Source organism: Nycticebus coucang, chromosome 7 (assembly GCF_027406575.1).
Source record: "Nycticebus coucang isolate mNycCou1 chromosome 7, mNycCou1.pri, whole genome shotgun sequence".
NCBI classification, from domain to species: Eukaryota; Metazoa; Chordata; class Mammalia; order Primates; family Lorisidae; genus Nycticebus; species Nycticebus coucang.
Genome location: NC_069786.1, coordinates 15,855,649 through 15,880,793, shown reverse-complemented (window position 1 = coordinate 15,880,793; position 25,145 = coordinate 15,855,649). Strand labels below are relative to the sequence as shown.

The 25,145-nt window shown below is 38.9% G+C and overlaps 1 protein-coding gene across 36 annotated transcripts in view; it reads right to left on the bottom strand.

Annotated features, from left to right (window-relative positions):
• CLASP1 (cytoplasmic linker associated protein 1) overlaps nt 1-25,145 on the bottom strand; it is a 307,493-nt gene that overhangs the window by 98,936 nt on the left and 183,412 nt on the right. For 15 of the 36 annotated variants that reach the window (XM_053596856.1, XM_053596855.1, XM_053596870.1 and 12 more), the window contains 9 exons: nt 22,569-22,628; nt 21,593-21,670; nt 19,940-20,107; nt 18,988-19,037; nt 18,076-18,246; nt 15,934-15,981; nt 15,418-15,441; nt 4,894-5,001; nt 698-724 (listed from right to left, as the gene is read on the bottom strand). In XM_053596856.1, coding sequence (XP_053452831.1) covers nt 698-724; nt 4,894-5,001; nt 15,418-15,441; nt 15,934-15,981; nt 18,076-18,246; nt 18,988-19,037; nt 19,940-20,107; nt 21,593-21,670; nt 22,569-22,628 — 734 coding nt within the window. The remainder of the gene's footprint in view (nt 1-697; nt 725-4,893; nt 5,002-15,417; nt 15,442-15,933; nt 15,982-18,075; nt 18,247-18,987; nt 19,038-19,939; nt 20,108-21,592; nt 21,671-22,568; nt 22,629-25,145) is intronic. The other 21 variants (XM_053596863.1, XM_053596883.1, XM_053596876.1 and 18 more) reach the window with 5 other exon arrangements.

Genomic DNA, 25,145 nt, shown 5'->3' with positions numbered 1-25,145 from the left:
ATAATAAGGCCAATTTTTATAAATAGCTAAGCAGCTAGATAGCTAAATAATCATTTTTTGTGTGAGACAAAATTCTCTTTGAGACAATAGCAAAATTTTAAACATCATGCCAATACATGTAAATGGCAGTCATTTACTTAAATCATCTTAAATAGAGAAGGCAATAAAATTCTAAAACGTAAAACATACATCTGTTGCACTAGAATAGAAGAACCCAGAAGAAAAAAAAAATCTTAAAATACTTACCTGGAAATTTTATATACACACACGCATACATACACACACACAAACACACATATATATGTATATATAATTTTAAAATAATATGTATCAAAACAATCATCATTCAAATGAATCACTTAGGCAACTACTCACAAAACGCAATACTTTTTAATGATTTCACTATAATCTAAAGTGAAAAATCATTGTAAAATCAGCAAAACATAGTACCATAAAGAATTTGTCTCAAGACCTATTCATTTTGCCCACCAAATTTGAGCACACAAACTACTTAGCTATGTATAAGTAGAAAAGAAATCCATTTCAAACTCTAGAATTTAAACACAGAGGAAAAAATACAGAAAAATTAACTACATTCCTAATGAAGAGAGAAATTAACATTGCGCAGGGAACATGGGGTGAGGGAGAATGCCAAAAAAACAAACCAACAAAAAAGGCAAGAAGAGAAATGGCTTACCACCAGCAGGATTAGCAGATCTGGATCCTTGATTATGAGAGCAGACCAAAGGACAGGCAAAAAGTGGATTAAAAGACAATAACACAATACAGCAGGTCAGCATGCAACACAGCACAAATGTCATCATTCACAAATGCATTAGTAAAATACCTGTTTTTTCTAGGACCTGTTCCTCCTAATCTGTTTTTGTACTTGGCCAGGGCTGAGTTTGAACCCACCACCTCTGGTATATGGGGCTGGTGCCCTACCCCTCCGCCCTGTACTTATGTTTATTTTACACTCATCATCCTGCATTAGCACTTATTTCAGATCTGTTCATATAAAACTAAAGAACCTACATGTGCTAGGCTTAGAAAGATGCAGAGAAGAGTAAGACAAGCAACCCTGAACTCCCAGACCACAGCTATTTTCTTGCATTAAGCAACGTGAGGGAAGTGATCGGAACTTAATGATCCGTAAATCACTACCATCTTCAACAGTGCTTACCACATAGTATGTGCTCCATAAACATCAATGAAGTGAAAGAAAATGCTATTAGTTTTATCTGAATGTCATATGACTTTCCTTAATCCTAAAATATTAAAAATATAATGTCTGACAATTAAGTTCATGAATTCATCCTAGAAAATGTGGTATGTATCTCACTGATATCAATATGGTCACTTTCAAAGTATTTTTCTTGGGAAGCTATGCACCAACTCCAGTGCCTAGTCCACCCTTCGAAGCAATTTTGGAACTCTTTCTGGACCATCAGAGCTATCATCATGCAAGGTCTGACAGTTAAGTTCATGAACTCGCCACTATGTGCGTACACCGGCAGTACTGCACAAACAACTCAGGAAGGTTTCATGACCTTGGTATATCAGTGTCTCACAGATGTGTTTGCGTCAATGTATCCTGCTCAGTGGCGTTCAGTATTGTTGTGTTTTTGTGTGCCATATGATGACAACTCTGAAAGTCATTCCAGAAAAAGTTCCAAAATAGCTTTGAAGGCTGGACCAGGCATTGGTGTTAGTGAATATTTTTCTTTTTTTTTTTTTGTAGAGACAGAGTCTCACTTTATGGCCCTTGGTAGAGTGCTGTGGCTTCACACAGCTCACAGCAACCTCCAACTCCTTGGCTTAAGCGATTCTCTTGCCTCAGCCTCCCGAGTAGCTGGGACTACAGGCGCCCGCCACAACGCCCGGCTATTTTTTGGTTGCAGTTTGGCCGGGGCCGGGTTTGAACCCGTCACCCTCGGTATATGGGGCTGGCGCCCTACTGACTGAGCCACAGGCGCCGCCCTTTAGTGAATATTTTTCTAAGGGGAGTACTTCAAAGGTGTCCATATTGATATTCAGCAACAAGGTATGTAGAACTTTTTCCAGGATGAATTCACAAACTTAACTGTCAGACCTTGTGTTACCAATTATTTTATTTATTTATTTATTTTTTTTTTTTGTAGAGACCGAGTCTCACTTTATGGCCCTCGGTAGAGAGCCGTGGCATCACACAGCTCACAGCAACCTCCAACTCCTGGGCTTAAGCGACTCTCTTGCCTCAGCCTCCCGAGTAGCTGGGACTACAGGCGCCCGCCACAACACCCGGCTATTTATTTATTTATTTTTGTTGCAGTTTTTTTTGGCCGGGGCTGGGTTTGAACCTGCCATCTATGGCATATGGGGCCGGTGCCCTACTCCTTGAGCCACAGGTGCCACCCTTGTATACCAATTATTAAGAGACCTAAATCTAATATTAATGAAATCTACTTATTATTAAACCAGGAACTATGAATATTAGTGTATCTACATTTGTAATATACAAAAAATATTTATATTTACCTCTTATTAAAATAATTTAAAAAACATATTTAACTTAGGTATAAGCTTAAGGTGCAGGCTTGATCATTTGCTAATGTTTGGTGTGGTCTCCCTTTGCGGTGAGTAAAATAAAACTGAAGAGGTTTTTTTTGTTTGTTTTTGAGACAGAGTCTCAAGCTGTTGCCCTGGGTAGAGTGCTGTGGCATCACAGCTCACAGCAACCTCCAACTCTGAGCCTTAAGCGATTCTCTTGCCTCAGCCTCCCAATTAGCTGGGACTACAGGGGACTGCCATAACACTCAGCTATTTTTTGGTTATAATTGTCTTTGCTGTTTGGCAGGCCCAGGCTGGATTTGAACCCACCAGCTCTGGTGTTATGTGGCTGGTGCCTTAACTGCTTGAGCTACAGGCGCCGAACTAAAACTGAAGAGTTTTTAAAGTAGAGTCCCAAGGCCAGGTATAGTACTTCTGTAAGATGGATGAAATTAAAGCTCTATCATCACCTTCACTCTACTAAAGAAGGAACTTTTAATCTTCACACCTACTAAAGCAAAGGTAACATTTGGATTCCTAAAACTTGCAATATATATAGAAAAATACAGTGCTGACCCAGCTAGGACAAGGAATCTTGAAGAAGCCAATGCTGATAAACAGCAAACAGTAACAAAGAAATACAAAACACTGTTCAACTTTCAACCTCAGTATAAAGAAAAAACACTGCACAGTTAATGGTTCAGACATTTTTTAATTAACTCAATTTCAGTATGTCTATTCTGACACATAAACACTTTTTGCCAAGAATTCCTCTGCAGTAAGATTTGACCCATGTTGGTGAGGTCATGACCATAGCATTTTACCTTTCTGTGCCTCCAAGGCTCACTAGGGTTCAAGAAAACAACCAGACCCAGGATGTTGTTTCTAAAGCAGAAGCTTCTGGGCTACATCTACACCCTGGATCTGAATGAAAAGTCTACAGTAAATAAGCCATTCTTGGGGATGTAAAGGGCTCACTTTATCCTTACTCATATTCCTCATTGTATAAATCCATCGCTAACCTTCTTTCCTGACCCTACTAAAGTAGACAGGAGGAAAGGAGAAGAATGTTAAGGCTGCTCAACCTCAGGTAGGAGTCTGCTGACCTGAAGCAACTGTGGCTGGACAACTTGCTTCCATTTCCTGTTCATCACAGACTAGGCACATGATTTTCACTACATCCCCATATAAGCCCCTTGACAGTGGAACTTGTTACCACTCAATTTAGTGACAGTGAAACAAAGGCTCTTAATATAAGACAAACCCAGTATCACACTAGAGCCAAGATGCAAACCCAGATTTGTCTGACATGGAAGCCCTTGCTTGCAGTGTACCACACACAATCTACACCAAAAAAGGCTCTGCAGCCTCACTAAAGGCTGTAGTAATTTGATCTTTGGCTTTCTTTGCAAAAAGGATATAAGTCTGTTTAACATAAAGACTACAGCTATCAAGGTAGCATGGTAAAGAATTTAAATTCAGAAGGAGTTGAAAAAGGCATTCCCAATACTAAGAGAACTCCTAAGGTTTGACTGCAGACTCAGTGCTCTCTATAAAAACCAGATACCTCTTGGGGCCACAAGGGAGACAAACGCATGCCAGCCACCAGCATTATGCTAAGGGACCACATGCAGCCAGCTCCTGGTGATGAAGACTCTTCCTTCCCAAGCCCAGGAGCACTGTGACACCCAGCTCTCCTCTACATGCACAGAGAGGAAGCAGGCCTTTTGCCTTAATGTATAGTCGCAAAGGGAGACACCAATGTGGACCCTAAGCATGATCAGATGCACTCCAGTGTGGCTGCTTTCACGCCTGCAGCCAATAAACCAACTGACTTCACAGACACAGACAAGCAATCATGGAAGAGCAGCTAGGCAAAGCCAGAGCCCACACCAGCCAGAAGAGAGGTGCAGGCTACAAATGTTAGAACAGAGGAGTAAAGGTGGAGAGCTTTTAATGGATTTACTTATTTGCCAATGCAAAGAATTCGGCTCTTATAGTTTTCTGACCAGTACTGTTCTTGAATTATGTCAAGTAGAATTCCTTATCAACACAAAAAATGAGTCACGGAACAGGTAAAACGTTTCAATTTGAGAGCCCTCAAAAGAGGGAGAGAAAATAGATTTTAATGTTTAATGCTTATCTATACAAAATGTAAACCATCTGGAAAAGAAACTAGAATATGGCTAGAATGCTCCATTTTCTAAGTTTACACAATAAACAATAAGATTACTCATGGCATCTTAAAGCCACAAAAATAAGTTTTACCCCTAAAGTCAATGTAAACAATTGAAAAATGTTCAACTGTACAATGGGCTGTTGACTGAAACTAAGGCAACCAAGAGCATAAAATATACTTCTTACGCTGGGACTGTGAAACAACTTTAGCACGGCTTCGGCCCCGATTATCAGAGGGTGCAGAGGCGACGTTGGTAGCACTCCCAGAGCTTTGCCTTCTTGTGCGGATGCGACCTGGAGGACACAGGAAAAACAGTGTTTCCATAACATTTTCAGTGAGTGTCACCTACTCAAGAAAAGAACCCATACCCCAACGGAGGGGTGCTGACTAGGCCAACAAACGGGGAGCAGGAACTGAAACGTGAGCCAGGTCCTCCCCATTATGAGTCTGACACGTCTCCCTGTATGTTCACACATGTGTGTGTCTGATCTGACACACGTGTCCTACAGACACAGTAGGAACTCCTGAGAGGAAGCCATGGGACTGCAGGTACTGAGGCGTCACTTATTTTAGCACGTTAATATTTTCAGATGAAGTTTTATCTACTTGACAATTTTTCCACAAATCTGACAAATTCTCAGAAACAGGAAAGAAAATTCTGTCAATGTAAGAAAAATATTATAGAAAAAAGAATAATACAACAACCCCCCCCAAACTCCACCTTCTTAACTTAGCAATCAGAAAAGCGATAGCTCCCCAGTGAATGTGTTTTTATATGTAGCATTAAATTTCTATTTTAAAGCAGGTATGTCAGTAAGTTTCTAGGCTGTAAAAGATAAAGCTAAAAGCAATCTATATTAGGAACAGCAAGAGAAAGGAAGGCCTAAAATAATTCAATGTTATAAGTAGTTATGAAAAAAATTATTAACTTTCATTATTAAACCATGAAGCCATACAAATAAAATGAACTTAGAAAAACAAAATCATTTGTAATCAAACTAGTATGACTGGGAATTAACCTTTTTTTAAAATGCAAGGCTTCTTTGCTTTGAAGAGAGCACAAAATGCTCTTCTGTCATAATTGAATCAGAATAGCTATCTGAAGAGAAAACAAACCAATTTGAATTCCTGCTGGCTTTTATATTGCTCGCTATCACATCTACCGCTAGATGTGATAAAGCCTGCAGAAAGGCAATGCAGAAAACGAATCCTAAAGCTTAAAAATGCCCAAGAAAGGAAGGTAAAGAACAATAAAAGTACAGCATTTTAAAAAATATTAAAACTAGAAGCAATCAATGCCTTTTAATGATAGTTTAAGAATTATACACACATTATACAAGCTATGGTACAATGAAAAGCTATGCCATTTACTCTAATAATAATACATTTGTCAGATCAGAATCCTTACAACAACATATGAAGTAATTACCATATTCTTATTTAACAGATGAGGATACCGTTTCTGGCTGGCTGGCTAGACTATGAGTGAGTCCTATGGAAGTCATTATGCTAAATCAAGGTAGTCACACAGGCAAAGTGAACATGAAAAAAACTGATTTTAATTAATTTATTGCTTTTTTTAAATTGACTTTTTTTTTGGTTTGAGACTCATTGAGAGTACAAAGAAGTAGGTTACACTGATTGCATTTGCTAAAGTTCTCTGATAATTGTGTTCTGCTCCCAAGATGCGTGACCTATCCTCACATGACCCCCTATCCTCCTCCCCTCTTCTTTCTCCCTCATTTCCTTACCCCACCCCTTGTATTAGCTCATCTACTGCCTTTATATTAGAATTGAGTACACAGGATTCTTGCTTTTCCAGTCTTGTTAAGCTTTACTAAGAATAATGTGTTCCACCTCCATCCAAGTCTCCATCTTTTTTAGTGGCTGAATAGTATTCCATGGTGTACATACACCATAGCCTGTTAATCCATTCCTGGGTCAGTGGGCATTTAGGCTGTTTCCACGTTTTGGCGATTGTAAATTGAACTGCAATAAACAGTCTACTGCAAATGTCCTTATGATGAAAGGATTTTTTTCCTTATAGGTGAATGCCTAATAATGGGATTGCAGGATCAAATGGGAGGTCTACTTTGAGTTATTTGAGGATTCTCCACACTTCCTTTCAAAAAGGTTGTATTAGTTTGCAGTCCCACCGACAGTGTAAAAGCGTTGCCTTCTCTCCACATCCATGCCAGCACCTGCCGCTTTGAGACTTTGTGATGTGGGTCACTCTCACTGTGGTTAGGTGGTATCTCCGGGTGGTTTTGATTTGCATTTATCTGATGATTAGGAACGAGGAGCATTTTTCATGTTTGTTAGCTGTTTGTCTTCCTTAGAGACGGTTCTGTTCATATCTCTTGCTTAGTGATCTATGGGACTGTTGGCTCTTTTTTTGTTGATTAACGTGAGTTTTCTGTAAATCCTAGTTATCAAGCCTTTGTCCAGTTCATAATACGCAAATATCTTTTCCCATTCTGAAGTTTGTCTATTGCTTTGGTTGTTGTTTCGTTAGCCATAAAGAGAAGCTTTTCAGTTTAATTAAGTCCCATTTGTTTATTTTTCTTGTTGCAAAAAAAGTCTTCCTCATAAAATCTTTCCCTGGGCCAGTATCTTCAAGTGTTTTCCCCACACTTTTCTTTGAGGATATTTATTGTTTCATGCCTTAGATGTAAATCTTTTATCTACCTTGAAGAATCAATTTTTGTAAGTGGTGAGAGATGCAGGTCCAGTTTCAGTTCTTTATGTGTTGTTATCCAGCTCTCCTATCACCATTTTTTTTTTTTTTTGAGACAGTCTTACTATATCGCCATTGGTAGAGTGCTATTGCGTCACAGCTCACAGCAACCTCAAACTCTTGAGCTTAAGCAATTCTCTTGCCTCAGCCTCCCAAGTAGCTGGTGCCCGCCACAACACGTGGCTATATTTTTGTTGCAGTTGTCATTGTTTTTAGCAGGCCTGGGTCTGGTTCCAACTTGCCAGCCTGGGTGTATGTGGCTGGCGCCCTGCCCACTGATCTACGGTGCCGCCCCCATCACCATTTATTGAATAGGGATTTTTTCCCCCCTATTCAATGCTCTTGTTTGGTTTATCAAAGATAGGTGGATGTAAGATGTTAGTTTCATTTCAAGGTTTTCTATTCCGTTCCAAATGTCAATGTCTCTATTTTTGTGCCAATACCATGCTGTTTTGATCACTATGCCCTTGTAGTACAGCCTCAAATCTGGTAGGATGATACCTCCCGCTTTGTTTATATTACTAAGAATCACCTTGGCTATACGGGGTTTTTTCCTGGTTCCACACCAAATAAAGAATTATTTTTTTTTAAATCTTAAAAGTATGATGACGGGATTTTAATGGGGATTGCATTAAATCTGTACATCACTTTGCGAAGTATAGACATTTTTGACAACGTTGATTCTTCCATTTGTTAATATCTTCTGCTATTTCTTTTTTGGGGTTTTCTAATTTTCTTTGTAGAGGTCCTTCACTTCTTTTGTTCGGAATATTCCTAGGTATTTCATTTTTTTGGAGCTACTGTGAAGGGAACTGTATCCTTGATTAGCTTCTCATCTTGGTTGTTATAGACATATACAAAGGCTACTGATTTGCGGACACTGATTTTATACATTTATTTCAAATGTAATGTATATTTAGGTCACAAAAATATTTTTAAATGAACATTTATGTCCACTCAGGTTAAAAAACAAAAAAAAATTTCTTTACCAACCCCCTTGTATCCACTACCTTCCCTCACCATTTGATAACACAATCCTCAACCCAGTGTTTAGCATTTTCTTGTGTTTCTTACTTTGTAAATATACTTTCACGACCAAGAAACATATGGCATTATTTTGCATATTTAGAAAATTAGAACACAAGGCATCTACACTGGTCTGACAATTAAGCCCATGAACTTGTCCTAGAAAAATTGCTGTCTACCTCGTAGTATCACTACAGTCCCCTTCAAAGTACTCCCCTAGGGAAGCTATGCACATACCAGCACCTAGTCTACCCTTCAAAACAATTTTAAAACCCCTTTTCTGGAATGGCCATCAGAACTATTGTTATATTATCCTTGATGTCCCGAATGTCATCAAAATGTCTTCCTTTCAATATTTTCCTTCATCTTCAGGTGAGTGGGGCGAGTGTTCCAATACACAGACAGTGCCATGTGAGCTGGTGTGATTTTCAGTAAGATTTTCCTGTTTCTCTATCAATGCCCTTTTTTTTTTTTGGAGACAGAGCCTTACTACGTCACCCTTGGTAGAGTGCCGTGGTGTCACAGCTCACAGCAACCTCAAACTCTTGGGCTCAAGCAATTCTCTTGCCTCAGCCCCCCACGTAGCTGGGACTACAGGTACCCGCCACAACACCCAGCTGTTTTTTTTGTTGTTGCAGATGTCGTTGTTGTTTGGCAGGCTCAGACCAGGTTCGAACCTGCCAATCCCGATATATGTGGCTGGATCCCTAACCACTGAGCTATGGGTGTCGAGCCTGTTTCTCTATCAGTGTTTACTTGGTCTGCTATATTTCCCACAGTTGGCCTATGATTTTGATGCACGATTCAACACAATTCAAAGTTTTGCAATGTTTTTGTCAGAACTGTGCACGGTGGTAACTTTGCAAACTTAAATTGTCATAGGTCATATTACTAGAAAATACAAATTTTTTAAAACACTTTAAATAAAGTTATTTTATATTCTATAACAAATCCACAAGTCCTTAAGGGTGCATTCTGTTTTTAGTCTTTCTCTTGCCTCTCACTCATGATGGATGTAATCTGGAACTATCAGCTCATATTTTGCTGATTTTAATCTGAGGGAATCCTGAGGAATAAAAATTGAGGAGTTCCTCTACAGAAGTTCAATGTTTACTCCTGTTAGAGACCATTTAATTTAATTCATGAGCTTGGAGTTTTCTAGACACCACAGGTAACGTAAATTTGAAAGCACAAGTTGTACTTACTTACAAATTATGGAAGATTCTTTTTTTTCCCTTGTCTAGGACAAAGTCAAGACAAATATCTTGCCAATTTGAAAATAAAGACCTTTTTTCCTCTATCATTAGTCTATCTTTTTACAAATTAACAGCCCCTGGATAATCCTGGCTTAATGCATTAACTTTCACCCTGGGTAAACTCAACATCATGCTTTTTTGTTTTTTGGGGGGTTTTTTGCAGTTTTTGGCTGGGGCCGGGTTTGAATCCACCACTTCCAGTATATGGGGCTGGCGCCTTACTCCTTTGAGCCACAGGAGCCGCCCTGAACATCTTGTTTTGTGTTTGCCTTGCTGACTTACATTAATAACTAAGCCCTCAAGGCCCCGAATTAAAAATGGGTTCAAGCTTGTCACTCTAGTTTTTGGTTTTCTTGCTGGTTTTGAATTTTCCTTAATTTTGGGGAAGTTTAAAAGGCCTCTTCTTTGTAATACTCAAATATCTATTTATTTCATAAAGAGAAATATCTTTTGTTTCATTTTGTTTCCAGTCCATTGAGATGGCAACATTACTGTAACTACCTGTGTATGTTTTTAAATAAAATGTTCTGTGATCTTTAAAAAAAACAAATTTTCAATAAATTCAACAAACAGTAAAAGTATACTTCACTTCTACAGGGTGTCCCAAAGGTCACCATATATATGTACCAAGGGAAAATGGGAAACTGTAGCTTATATGTATCTTTATTTATAAAATATTCATCACCAAGTTTTATAAAATATTTACAAAATATTTCTCCACATGCTGATATATAAATATAAAAATTAAAAAAGAAAAACATATAAAATATGAGTTTATTAATTTTTGTATATAGAGAGATCTTTGGGACACCCTGATCTATTAAGCAACAAACAGAAAGTAAATGGATGTGAAAAGGGGAAAAAAGTCAGCATAAGTAAATATGAGACAGAGAACTGTACAACAAAAAAATTCTAGAGGAACAAAGAGACATATTAACAAACAAACAAACCTAACCAGAGAAAAGCAGACCCAAAGGAACGCAAAGAATTGTAAGAGGAGTACAAAGCCTTCAATCTGCATCACATTTCCTGGCTTTTTAATACTGCTGCTAAAGTTCTTTTTCAATCACAAACAGGAAATTAAACCTGTGTACTGGGTTTCTTCGAAGGCATGGTTTCCTATCTCCATGTTAGCCTACAACAACTGAAAGACCACTAGATAGCCTCAAAAAACTAGAGTTTATCTGTTCCTTGGGTTCTAAATTTTTTAGCACCAATCCCCAATTTATAGATTATAAATCCATTATGTGTTTTATCGCTTATTGCTTGGGGGCACAAGTAAACCAACTTCTACTCACACACAGCATTTTTGTTAAAGCTAAAATTGGAGAACTCAATTACTTGTAAATTCTGCTACTAAGAACTACTACACCCCAAAGAACAGGTTCCTTCATGTTTTTAAAAGACATGTAAAAGATGTTTAACACTCTTTTACTTCTATATATATAATTTTCCATTGTGTAACAAGACCAATTACTTAAAATTCACAGTTCTTAGATAGCAATACCAAATATTTTTTCCGAGTAAAATTAAACTAAAATTTAAGTTTTATCCTGAAGAACTGACAAGGGTACATAGCTTTATTATGTAATCTTAATTAAAATCGCCAAAAGTTAAATTGGCATGAGCTTTTTAATATATCTTTAAAAAATATGATTATCTATTCCCTGAAACTATCAATTAGCTGTCAGTACCATCCAAGCATTGTAACTTTTCATTTATAGTTATGCATTTGGAAAAAATAGGCTTTTCCTATGCATATTAGTCTTTTTTAAAGTCTGAGAATGCATTCACTTACGTGACATCTAATCATAAACAAAAACCATGTGCAAAAACCAATGTTTCTTTCATCCAAATCCCCAAAATCACTGAATGTAAATACTGAAAGATAACCTAAAAATAAACTGCTGCCCCAAATTTGAATTTTTAGTTCTTTACAAAAATTATTTTTTAGTCACAAGTATTAAAAGAATTGCTTTAATATTTATAATAAATAAATCTTAAATTAATTTAATCTTAAATCTTAAATTATTTTCTCCATAATTATTGTAATAGTGTCTAGAATTCAAATATGTTGCCTGCATTTTAATTTAGAGCATCCACCATCATTCCACTTCTCCTACCAGAAAGAGAACCAAAAAGAGAGTTAGTGCCTTGCACAATAATTGAAAGGGCAATTCTAACTTTGCTTAAGGTTATAAAATTGATAAAAAGAAAAAAAAGTTAAAAATTCCTTGGGTTGTCTGATAACAATAATTTAGAGAATCCAACAACTGATTCAAAATCATGTCTTTGCCTTATAATGAAGAAAGTACCTATTTCTTCTTGTCTTAGAAGCTAAAGTATTTAACAGACATTAACAAATTTTTTAAAGGACCATAATGATTCCAAAAATGCAGGTGGGAAATTTATACTGACAAGGTGCCCCAGTTTTTCTTAATGACCACTAGTGGCTTTTCTAAACATCACTGGTTCTGTAAGTTTCATGGCTGAACTAACATGACAGCCTCCAAGTTTTCAAATTACAGGTCTCCTAGGGATGTGTGTCCTGACCCAAGGCTCTGGCCAATGTTGCCACAGCCTGCACAGCCCCACATAGACGCTAACACCCAGGAGCCTGTGTGTGCCCCTTCAGCAAGTTTCTCTATTATAAGAGTTTATGCTCTTTACAAAAACAAGGGCGAGGCCAGGCAAGGTGGCTCACACTTGTAATCCCAGCACTCTGGGAGACCAAGGCAGGAGGATCCCTTGAGCTTAGGAGTTCAAGACCAGACTAAGCAAGAGTGAAACCCCATCTCTACTAAAAATAGAAAAACTAGTTGGGTGTTGTGGCAGGTGCCTATACTCCCAGCTAGCTACTCAGGAGGCTGAGGAAGGAAGGATGCTTGGACCCAGGAATTTGAAGTTGCTGTGAACTAGGCTGACACCATGACACTCTAAACTGGGCAACAGAGTGAGACTTTGTTACAAAAGAAAAAACAAGGCTTGGCACCCATAGCACAGTGGTTACTGCACCAGCCACATACGCGGAGACTGGCAGGTTCAAACTCGGCCTGGGCCAGCTAAATAACAATGACTACAACAAAAAAAATAGCCGGGCATTGTGGCAGGCACCTGTAGTCCCAGCTACTTGGGAGGCTGAGGAAAGAGAATTGCTGAAGCCCAAGAGTTTGAGGTTGCTGTGAGCTGCGATACCATGGCACTCTACCAAGGGTGACATGGTGAGACTCTGTCTTAAAAAAAGAAAAACAACAAAAAAACAAGAGCCCACACATCATTCCACTTTTCCTACCAGAAAGAGAACCAAAAAGTGAGTTAGTCCCTTACAAATAATTGAGAGGACAATTCTGACCTTGGGGGCGGGGGATATAAAATGTATAAAAAGAAAAAAAAGGTTAAAAATTCTTTGGCCCAGCACCTGTGGCTCAAGCAGCTAAGGCACCAGCCACATACACCTGAGCTGGTGGGTTTAAATCCAGCCCGGGCCCACCAAACAACAATGACGGCTGCAACCAAAAAATAGTCAGGCGTTGTGGTGGGTGCCTATAGTCCCAGCTACTTGGGAGGTGGAGGCAGGAGAATCGCTTAAGCCCAGGAATTGGAGGTTGCTGTGAGCTATGATGCCACAGCACTCTACCCAGGGTGACAGTTTGAGGCTCTGTCTCAAAAAAAAATTCTTTGGGCTGAGTAGAACAACAGACTAATAACAGCTCTGTTATATACGAAATCAGGGCATTCTGGGAAAAAAAATAATTTCCCATATATTTCCTTTCCATTTCACCTGCATTATTCTTTTCCACTCTATTACCTTTCCTGCTAGGCTGAAGAAACACTTATGATTGTTTCTTTGGGAAGAAGAAACATAAAATTACTTGTATCAGCCTAAAAAAAGAAGAAGAAATCATCAATCAAACAGCTTTGTAATTATACCAGCCTCAGCCTTCAGCTATCAGGTCCTCAAGAGGACAGAAGTTTCTTTTGTGTGTGTGTGTGTGTGTGTGTGTTTTTTGGCCAGGGCTGGGTTTGAACCCACCACCTCCGGCATATGGGACCAGCGCCCTACTCCTTGAGCCACAGGCGCCGCCCGAGGACAGAAGTTTCTTGTCCATCTTTTCATTTCACAAACTTGCCCAACCCTAATAATCCAGTGAGGCTTGTTGGAAATTCAGATTTTCTGGCACCTTTCAAAAGGACCTAGGGCTTCTTTTTTTACAGGGAGTGTAAGCAAGCATACAGATAATTTTTATAATGTTAAGTTTAAGAAACATTGGTCTTGGGACTATGTTTATTTTTTATTTATTTATTTTTTTTATATTTTTTTGTAGAGACAGAGTCTCACTGTACCGCCCTGGGGTAGAGTGCCATGATGTCACACAGCTCACAGCAACCTCTAACTCTTGGGCTTACACAATTCTATAAGTCCCTCAGGAAGTGATACACAGATTACTAAACTGCACACATCAAAAAGCTAAAACCCAGTACACTTTGCATGCTAAATAATACATAAAAATAACCTAATTTTTTCTAATTGTTAAGTAATTATCTTTAGGGTTGGTAGTCTAATTCACTCAAGCAGTGAAGGTTCCTCTAAATTCCAATCACTTGAAGCATTATCCTATTACTTTCTGTCTACAGACTTTGCAAAGGAATGATAATGCCTGACATGTGCTAATCAAAGACCTTTGCAGAATGAAAGAAATCTAAAAGTCAAAGGTAATACAAAAAGAAAGAGTCTGAAATGGCATAAAAAGGAAATAAAGTGGCTCTAGCTATGTTTATTTCTTTCACCATTGCTATCCTTGGTGTGTAGTATAGAATGTGGCACCTAGTAAGCATTTAATTCATGGCTGATGAGTGGATGGATGGGAGTAAATGAAAGAATGGGTCATGCGCTGATGAGACAAATAAAAAATGGAGGGAGGGAAGTGGGTGGGGCCACATCTACGGTGCATCTTAGAATGGGTACAGGCGAAACTTACTAAATGCAGAATACAAATGCCTACATACAGTAACTAAGAAAATGCCATGAAGGCTACATCGAACAGTTTGATGAGAATATTTCAGATTGTATATGAAACCAGCACATTGTACCCCTTGATTGCACTATTATTGTACACAGCTATGATTTAACAATAAAAAAAAAATGGCATCAAACAATTCAGTAGTACCTTTAAGGGAGAGAAAAATATTTTTGAGATTTCTTTATATTACCTGGTAGAAAACCTTTACCAGCCTTTAATCTGAATAAATGACATTGAAATTTATTTTTTAAACAGGAAAGGCAAATCCTGAGAAGCCCACAAAAGCACAAAAGGAAAGAAAAGGAAACAAAAGCTAAGGTGGAGCTTCAAGAGTAATAAAGCCCAAGACCAGCAGTCCATGAGGACGGCAGCACACAATGTGACATCAATGCTCCTCCCCAGAGTGTGGACTCGGCATTGAAAACCACACACAGCATATGTCAGTGCCAAAATTCACAAGAACACGACTGAAGAAAGGGAGGGAAAAGGCAGGTAGAGGTAAGGCAAAGATCCAGAGGAGACAGAATGAAGAAGAGAGGTGGGGAAAACAGCGTGCAACATCTCATGCAGGGACCTTGGTGAGGACAAGTGGGCACTGGGTAACACTCGGCGAGAACAGAGGACCAGAAAAAGTGAGACACACCTCAATCACAGAAACAAACCGCTTACCCTCTGCTTTAGTGGTAGTACCATCTTTAAGCAAATTAAAAAACAAGGGAAGGGATAACAGGGAACAGTTAGTAACATTCAAAAAATTAAAAAGCAGAATGTTATTAGCTACTAAAAAAGCAAAAGTACAATTTAAAACAAAATTAAACAGGAAACAAGTTCAACAGCAAAGCAGAGTCTGAAGCAAGTAAGAGTGCCTTATGTTGAAATTAGCTCAGCGCAGAATAACGTGGTTTTGCCTTTGGAAAACAACACACAGAAGGGCAACCCAAGGTCGTGCCACAGTTGAAAGAGTAATTTTTGTTTTTTATTTTAGCCACCCTTTATCTTGTTAAGAATTCCTTTTCTTGAAAGAAAGTCCTAGCAAAAGGAGGTGAGGGTGGGGAACAGGGACTAGAAATTAAAATACTAAGGAGTCACCAAAGGGCAGAGGCAAGTAGGAAGCTCAGAGAAGCGAGCTCTAGCAATGCCTATCCCAACTACACGCCCAGCAGCAGAAGCTGTCTCGCATGGTACCTGAGTCCAGGCCTATGTACTCCATGTCTTCCCTCATGTGTCTGGACTCTAGAAGTTTGGAAAAGGATTATCAGTTTTAAAGCTATACATTTGCAAAGATGTCATGTGTCAACCTAAGTAGTAATAATCACAAATTCTCAGTAGAATTATATTTCAGGTATTTAGTGTTTTTTTTAGTTTTGTTGTGGGACATAATCAGGAATAAGAAGTAGAATTCTTAGGAAATGATCAAAGAATCTGAATACTCCAGTCTCATTCTTTTTTTTTTTTTTTTTGGCCAGGGCTGGGTTTGAAACCACCACCTCCGGCATATGGGGCTGGTGCCCTACCCCTTTGAGCCACAGCACCACCCCAGTCTCATTCTTTGAAGAGGTTAATTCTGGGCTGAAAACTCATCAGTGTTTCTGAAGGGTCATTTCTACATCATCAGACCAAAATATCTGATGGCTTTTACTAGCAATGGGGGAAATCTACATGGCTCATAGTCAAACATCCAAAATATGCACAGAAAAACAAAGTACTCTAAAGGCTGGTGTTTACTTCCATTTTCCAGCAATGAAAAAAATACTAATTGCAAATGCTAAAAATGGCTTGAATGGATCAAAACACAAGTAAATCCATAAAAATTGAACTAAAATTAATAGAACTAATTGACCACAGGAGAGAACAGTTATTACTTCTCCCCTGCTCAATGATTATATATTAATACAAGAACTCTTACATAATGCAATATAGTTCAAACAAGTAAAAAGAGTTCTTACTGAGTTTCTTCCCAATTGAAACATGTGCGTGTGTGTGTGTGTGTGTGTGTGTGTATGAGGTATTTCCCACAAGAAAACAAAACTGACTCTGGAGATGTTTTAGTACATATACCTTTCAAATTAATAATGTTCCTGTCGTAATCACACTTTCTTCCCTTTTTATAGGACAACAACTTATAAAGAACCTTTATATAATTTCTTTTAGGTGGTTATTATTTTAAGTAATTTATGGGTAAGAAAAACAGACTCAAAGATTCTGTTCTCTCCCAAAGCTAGTGAGCAGCAGACCCAGGAATCGTCATAGCACAGTGCTGTTCACTCAACAGTGCTGCCTATACCCAAGATATTTTAAGAATGTTAGTTTTAGAGCTGACTTTCGAACTCATTGTAAGCCATACAAGTAACTTAATCTCTATATATCCTGAAGTTTAAATTTTATTAATTTCCTTAAAATCCAAAAGAGAAACACTTAAGTCACTAGATTTTGGCTTCAAAGGGTATCCAACCTGTGGCCCACATGCCGATTTTGTGAGAACTTTTTTCCTTATTACGGTGTCCGATATCACGAAAAGTGTTCATGAACCTTTTTTTCTGCAAATCAGCTTACATTAGTGTCGGTGTATTTAACGTGAGGTCCAAAACATCTCTTACTCATCTAATGTGCAGCAGAGGAAAAAAAAAAAAGTTGGACACCCCTGGCTTACACATAGTAGGTTTTAAGTTCAGCTTAAAAAATTAGTAATTCATGTATTACTTATGTCAGATATTAAAGTTTTACTTTAATAATTTTTTAAAACTCCCTTGGGGCAATCATTAAAGAGCATGCCCCTCCCAAGATGACACACAGAAGGACAACAGTTTTTGGTACACATGTGGTCATCCTGGTTAATGAGCCATCGCACTTTCCTGTAGTCCTCCTGGCATCCCTCCTTTACCTCCAGCCCCACCCTCCTTCACTATGGTTATACTCTCAAATTGAGAAACATCTCTTTGGTGAATCCTTCAGTGAAGCCTTCTGGCTATGCTCCCACCAGTGTCAGGAGGGTAGAAAACCCAGGTCTGGCAATATGGAAGGTGGTTTAGGTACTGGCTGGGCTGTCTACACATAAGGACGAAGTGAGCTGGGGGAAGGACATGCTCAATGCCACACACCGTGAGCACGAGTGTAATGACTCATTAAAATGAATGATGTTCCTAAGAAAGAGACCACTCAACAAAGGTGGCTGTTAACCAGCAGTAAGTGCATGATATTATTTATACTTAAATATCAGCATTGCCACAGTGAAGATTTCTTTAATTATGGGTTTGGGTAATTTGCTAAGAGGTACAAGTCATCCCAAACAGCAGAAGAGGAGGGAAAAGATGATGGAGGTTATGTTACCTAAGGATGCATATGACCCTGGAGGCAAAGCTGCTGCAGAGCTGAAAGGCATCCCGCCCGAAGAGGAGGAGACTTTAGATTTGGCACTGGCTGCTGCGTTCACATCAATATCACTTCGAGACCGCTGGAGGGACCCAGTTGTTGACACAGATTTGGTACTAACTGTGGAAGCTTTAGTGGTGAAGGAGGAAACATTAGTAAGGACTCCATAGAATTTTAAACATATATTGTTAAAACTTGATACTGTTTTGCTTTTCCTGAAAACAAGGATCATGTTTTAATAAATGCTGGTGTACATAAGACTGACCAACAACTTCTCCTAGGCACTGAAGACAGAGTTTAGGCAATGCTGAAGAAAACTAAAGTGACCTCAACTATAATTTATCCATTACGTTTGTTTTCTTATAATCAAAGACAATAAACCTAAAGGAAATGAACCAAACTTCTGGTTAATATGAAAAGAAGTGAAGTAATGAAAATCATTGCCATCTGGCCAGTCTTCTCATAAAGTGACATAACTGTGTCATGTACTCTTATTAGAGGTCCTCTGCCTTTCAGAGATTACAGCACTCTCCCACCCCTAACAGCCACCATGCTGCCGCTGCAGATTAAAGCATCACAAGCTGTCTTTACTCACTTATCAAGGGATCAGAGAAAGGAGAAGCATAATTTGTGGCAGTATGGACACATTGGTAGGAGGTGGAGAGCAAAGGTCACAGAGCTTCATTCCTGCCTGAGTCACCCTGACAATGCTGTCTTCAGCGGCAACTGGGCCTGAGCAAGTGGAGCTCTGTTGAGCAGAGTCTAAGCAGAGGCAGAGCAGCACACTATCTTGAGCTGAGGAGGAGCTGAGCACAGAGGCTGAGGTGGGCCTCCCACAGCTGCCTTCTCTGCAGGGTCAGTTATTCTTACCTCTAGATGTGGTACTTCCAGTAGGACTTCTTTTGGCAGAGAGCGGCCGGCTAAAAATAAAGGCATAATGTGTGTTTATTATCAAATATGTACTTTACCTGTCTCAATATAAGTACGAACCACAATAGGAAATTATGATAAGGAAGAAGTATTTCAGAGTTTTCAGAATTTGTCAGACCAATATGAAACGCAATCTTATAATCCCCCAAATTCCAAAAAAGATTTAGCAATATAGGGCCGGGCGTAATGGCTCACACCTATAATCTCAGCATGTGGGAGACTGAGGCAGGTGGGAGCCTGAGCTCACAGGTTCGAGACCACCCTGAGCCAGAGCCAGACCCCATCTCTAAAAAATAGAGTGGTGGGCCCTAGTAGTCCTAGCTACCTGGGGCTGAGGCAAGAGGATCACTTGAACCCAAGATTTGAGGTTGCTATGAGCTAAGACACCATGGCACTCTACCAAAGGTGACTAAATGAGACTGTCTCAAAAAAAAAAGATTTAGCAATATATTTTGGCCTACCATTCATCATAGAGACCCATAGAGACCAAAGTAGTAACTGAGACAGAAAGTAGAAATAAAGAGTGAAGATGACGATATAGTAAGTCCTAGGTTTTGAATGCCTTCCATTTCTAGGATCGCACTTACTTACTTTTAGAAGACTCTATGTATGAAGCATTGTATATAGTTCACACTACTCAATAATTCACTTGTGTTATTCTAAAACTGTGTTCTATATTCTGTACAGTGTATTGAAAAACACTATGGCAGAGACTAAGGCCACCTGTATCTTACCATTCCCCGTGGTACATTACCTATTACCATGAACCGCCTGAAAAGGGGGGATTTTAACAGGCACATTCTTATATAAACATAGCTGTAATTTGTTTCCAGGCAGCAAAGTTTTCAATACAAATTCTCACATTAATGACAAGCAAAGATGAACTCCTTACTTCAGACTCTCTTGGGAGCTAGAAGATGAGCGGTCAGATTGAGGCAGAGACACTATGCTGTCTGAGTTCTTCAGATGGGACTGCAGGGCTTTCTGGTAGGATGACTCCAAGGTGTGGTATAAATGCTCTGCTTCTCTACTGAAGTGACTGTGGAAACCCCAATAACATCTAGGGAAAATACATAAATCCTTAGTCTAGTCTGAGGATCTTACCAGGTCCTTTGCTGAGCTTTGGAGTATACCATGTAACATCTGATGAGAAGCCTCAGTTTACCTGCTAATCACAGCAGCATGGTATAAGGAGGAGAGGGTGAGCAAGGGAGGCCGGGGATGGATCTTGGCCTCACAACTTACTGGCTTTTGACACTGGCCAAATTGATATTCAACATTTCTGAACCTCTGCTTCATTTACAAAATGAGAATTAAAAGGCCTAAATTGCAAGACTGGGGAGCCTTAGGGCTCAATGTAGCTGAACATCTAGAATTGTACCTAGAACACAGAATAGATTCATTAATGGTAGCTTTTATAAACACAATTTGACATTCCTTGATTTGAGGTATATAAAACTGCCGTAGATAGTATGTACAGAAGAAAAAAACGTTCCGAGTTACTTGAAATCTATATTACATTATGATTAAAGAACTATGAAAAATGGAGGGATACCATACAAGGATAAACACAGCACAAGGAGATCATTAGCAAATTCATTCCTAATAGTTTTTAGCAGCTATTAATTATGTCACTTATTTGGTAAGAATTACCTAAGATGAGATTGTGGCAAATACTTCAGAAACTAAGCTAAAAACTTAGTTTCAGAGAAATATAATTTAGTGAGGGCAATGAGATAGCAGTAAGTGCTGGATCAGGATGTATTAATGCAGCTAAGGAAAACCATGATGCTGCAGGATAGTAAGACTAGATTTTCACTTGTGTCAATTAGAAGACCTGGTCAACTATGAGAATACAGAAAAAATAGCCACAGATGCAAAACCAGCAGTAGTTATCTATGCACTGCTGAAGACACGCGAAGCCTTAATATGAAATTTCTGGTATTTATAGTCACAGCAGCAAAATTATTCCCAAAGAGGTAGGTATTGGGCATAAAGATCATGGCTATGTGACTGGAACATGCCAGTCCTAATGGCAAAACCACCTCAACTGTGCGAGAGAAACAGCAAGTTACCATCGTGACAATCCTGCGCTCTAGGTCAATATAACTCCCCTCACCGTGATCCACACTCACCAAGCAACCACTTGATGCTTGGAAAGAAGAGAACACAGGGAGAGAATCCCCTGTGACCACGGTTTTTCATGGCAAATCTATGAAGTACTTTTGGACTTTGACATGACTTTTAATAATGTTTAGTTAGTTAAAAAAAAATCTTTGAGTATACATACAAATAATTTCTCATCTATGTGATAATTTCTCATAAACTTAAAAGTAAACATTCTATTGTTTACCACAGTCCTGTTTATATCCAGATACCATCACTCAGTCAACCTTCTAAACAGAGAACAGTCCATGGCCTTTTGGGGTCGTATTTAAAAATCATGATTAATAAAATGTTTGAATAACTTAATGGGCTTTAAATTAAGTCAATCCATAAAATGCATGCAAAAATAAAAAGTGCAACAAACACAACAAAAACTTACTTTCTAGCTTCTATCCTTGCTTCAGAATCTGCATCATGTATTCCCTTCTTTATTGTTTCAGCTAATACTGATATATGTCTAGATATTTAGAAAAGAAAAGAGTTAACAATCATAATGTATGGTTTTATGCAGATGAAAACAGGTTTGAAAAATTTAGTGAGGGCAGTCAGAGAGCAGTTAAGTGCTCTCTGATCAGGATGTATTAATGGTCAAAATGGTCGTGTGGAACTTAAAAGAGCCGTGGTACCAAGGCGCACCATTAACAGGCAGCTGGCTGAAGCAGAACACTCCTGCAGGACCTAAATTTCCATTCCCACCCAAGACCTTCACTCATCCCCAACCCATACTCACCTAAGGATACATTCCCACCCAAGACCTTCACTCATCCCCAACCCATACTCACCCCAATAACCTACACTCTTGGGGGAGTTTTTAAAATAACAGCTGATTTCTGCCCACCCACCCCCAATACTTATTTAGACCGATCTTTTATGAACCCAAACAATAAATCCCTGTTTTCCATAGTCAGAACTTGCTTCTGTAAAAATTATGAGGTAATCAACTTACTATTAAGTAGGTTACCTACGTCAAGTACACAGGAAGAAAAAAGAAAAACTTTCAAATGAGTGAAACTCCTTTAAGGATCTAAGAGTTACAACTTGCCTTAAACATTTACCTCATTGGAGTGGACTGGAATACTAAGCTAGGTCGGAGTCAGTAAAGAGTTAGTCCTGGCTTTGCAGCTTTCCAAGTGCAAATGTGCCCACATCTCTGGGCACACTAATATTTCGACCAACAAAATTCACTAAGAACTGCTGCCCACATTAAGCAGCTTATATCAGTAAAATAACAAAAGTCATGCAAACAAACGCTTAGATTCCTTCATTTCTTATAGAAGTACGCTAGACCCACTCATTGAGGCTTTCACGCTCTAATTCAGTTGAGAGGAAAACACAATTTCAAATCAGATACTCACCGTTCCAGTGAATGTGTCTGCCACTCTTGTAAAAGCAAATCTAAAAATTCAAAACAGCGCCTGAAAAGTGTTAAGAAAGAAATATGTAACTTACATATGTTAATGAAAATGAAACAGCTTTTTTCTTAAATGACCCAACACTACCTTATGTAATTAGGAAATTTCTTCCAAATTTTGTGGTTAGAAAAATGGAACAAGAAGAAGGAATCAGAACTGACTGAAAACCAAAGTAAATGAAAGTAATCAAGCACCTCTGTGCGCCATCGGGATAGAATACAACAGTTTCATTCCCATCAGAAACTTGGACTTCAAGGTGACATTGCTGAAAGGACCTATCATTATTATTTGTTTCTATACTACCTTAAATAATGTTAATATAGAAGATGCACAAGCACAGAACATTGTTATACAATCCAAAATTAGGTCTTTGTACTTATTTCAGAAAATGCTCAACACAAAAAGTAAAGATATCTCCAAAAACTAACTGTTCCCCAAATTTTCATGCCAAGAAGGTCCAAGGTGGTGCTCAGAACAGATTTTCACTGCCTACTCAGCTGCTTTCCTCCCACCAATCTTTCCATATCCTTCCTTTTCAAGCCTTTTCACTTTTTTATGATTTCTCTTTGTCTGATTTGTGGACAAAAATAATTCCAGTCTAATTTCCTTTGAATTGCATCACCACTTACAGTCCGATCTCTTTAAAATTTTCTTTTTCCTAAATCCAGGGTTCCTATTTTTGCTGGAGTAAATCTTAATAGTCCTAGGAGTTCATTCAAGTATATAAATCAAAAGGTAATTTTTCTCTAAATGACCAGACTTTCTTTCCCATGGTCTTCCCAGTTCACAACTTATAATCCATGCAATTAATTAATCAATAAATCTTTAATAGCCCCTCACCCTATACTAGATGTTAGAGATACAATGATAACAACCAAGACAGTCCAAAGAAGAGGAGAGACGAGTAACAGTTATGGTGCGTTGGAAATGCAAGGGGCCAAGAGACATGCAGCGTGGTCCCGGCACTGGCAGTGGTGGGGGCAAGAAGCTTATTGATAAGGCAGGGTTGCTCAAAGGAAACACCACCAAACTACATGCATTGCTTACCGTCACCCTCCCCAGTCAAGGCCACGTTCATCCTTCCACCCTCCTGCCCATGTCACTTCCTACTCTAGACTTTTCTTCAGACTCTTTTCTTCATCTATACCTACTCACCTTTCAGTGGCCCAATTTTCAACTCATCTATAAAGCTTCTTGGGACTATATCCACTGGCTTTAATCACCACCCTGCCTGCATTCATAACTCCACAATGTGTGTGTTGTCACTCAATCTTACAATGTTTTGCATTATTGTTTTTATTTTTTGCATTATTGTTTTTAATCTCTCCAGCCAAACTTCAAGCTTCATAAAGGCAGAATGTGTGTAATTCAACTCTTACCAAGGCTACAAAGCAAAGCTAGATATAGTACACATGACAAAAGTGCACTGCCTTCATTACGTTGCCCTCCTAAGCTTTCTCTACTTTTCTGAAGGGAAAAGGACTGGGCTAGATGGTCCCTATTACTTCTTTCAGCATTCAGACACATGGTTCTGACTACAGAAACAGCAACTTGGTGTAGAATTCAGAACTGGTGAGGGGCACCATTTCTATCGTCATAGTGACTATAGGTTGCTACTTGTATTTAATGACAAGGGCCAGAACTGCTAAATGCTATAGACAACCCCCTGCCTCCCCTTAATATGTTGAAGTCTTCACTCCCAACGGAATGGCTATTTGGATTAGGTCACTGGTGGGGAGGAGTTGTGATGAGATGGGATTAGTGTCCTTACAAAAAGAGAGACAACAGATAGTTCACTCTGTCCTCCCTCTCTCCCCCTCCCCCAAGTGAGGACACAGATGAAAGGCAGATAATCTGCAAGCGAGGAAGACAGCCCTCACCAGAATCTGACCTTGCCGGCGCCCTGATCTTGAACTTAAAGACTCCAGAACTGTGAAAAATACACGTCTGTTGTTATGCCCCCCAGTCTGTGGTATGGTCATGGCAGCCCAGGCTGACTAATCCCCTAAACATCCTGCAATGTTCCACAACAAAGTGGAAGCTGTGTCATCTCACCAGAGAAGCTCTGTGTTACATAAAGGAGAAACGCTTTTCTCAATTCTGGTGGAAACCTAAAACAAAAGTGAGATGACAGTAACAGCAGCAACAGTAGCAACGTATTCTAGTAATGATTACCATTTATTAAGTTTTCACTACATGTCAGGCTCCTTTATCCTAAATGACTGAATCCTCAGAACAACTCTTACACCTTGTGTGTCAAATAATCAGTAAGTGGGAAGAAGTCTGTCAAGTTTTGAAGTTCATAATCATCCCTCTATCTTGGGAGCTGAAAATGCTCTATTATTACTCAAAGACAAGCTGAACTGTAGGTCAAAGCCAAAGAGCCTTCCTCAGGGATAGGCACTGGGCACACTGTCAGAAATCATGCTTTTTCAGTGAGAGAAATAAATTTCTTTCTTCGTGACTTCAGATAGATTGCTCCTCTTTTCTTTCTCTTGCCTTTCAAGCAGCTATTAATAA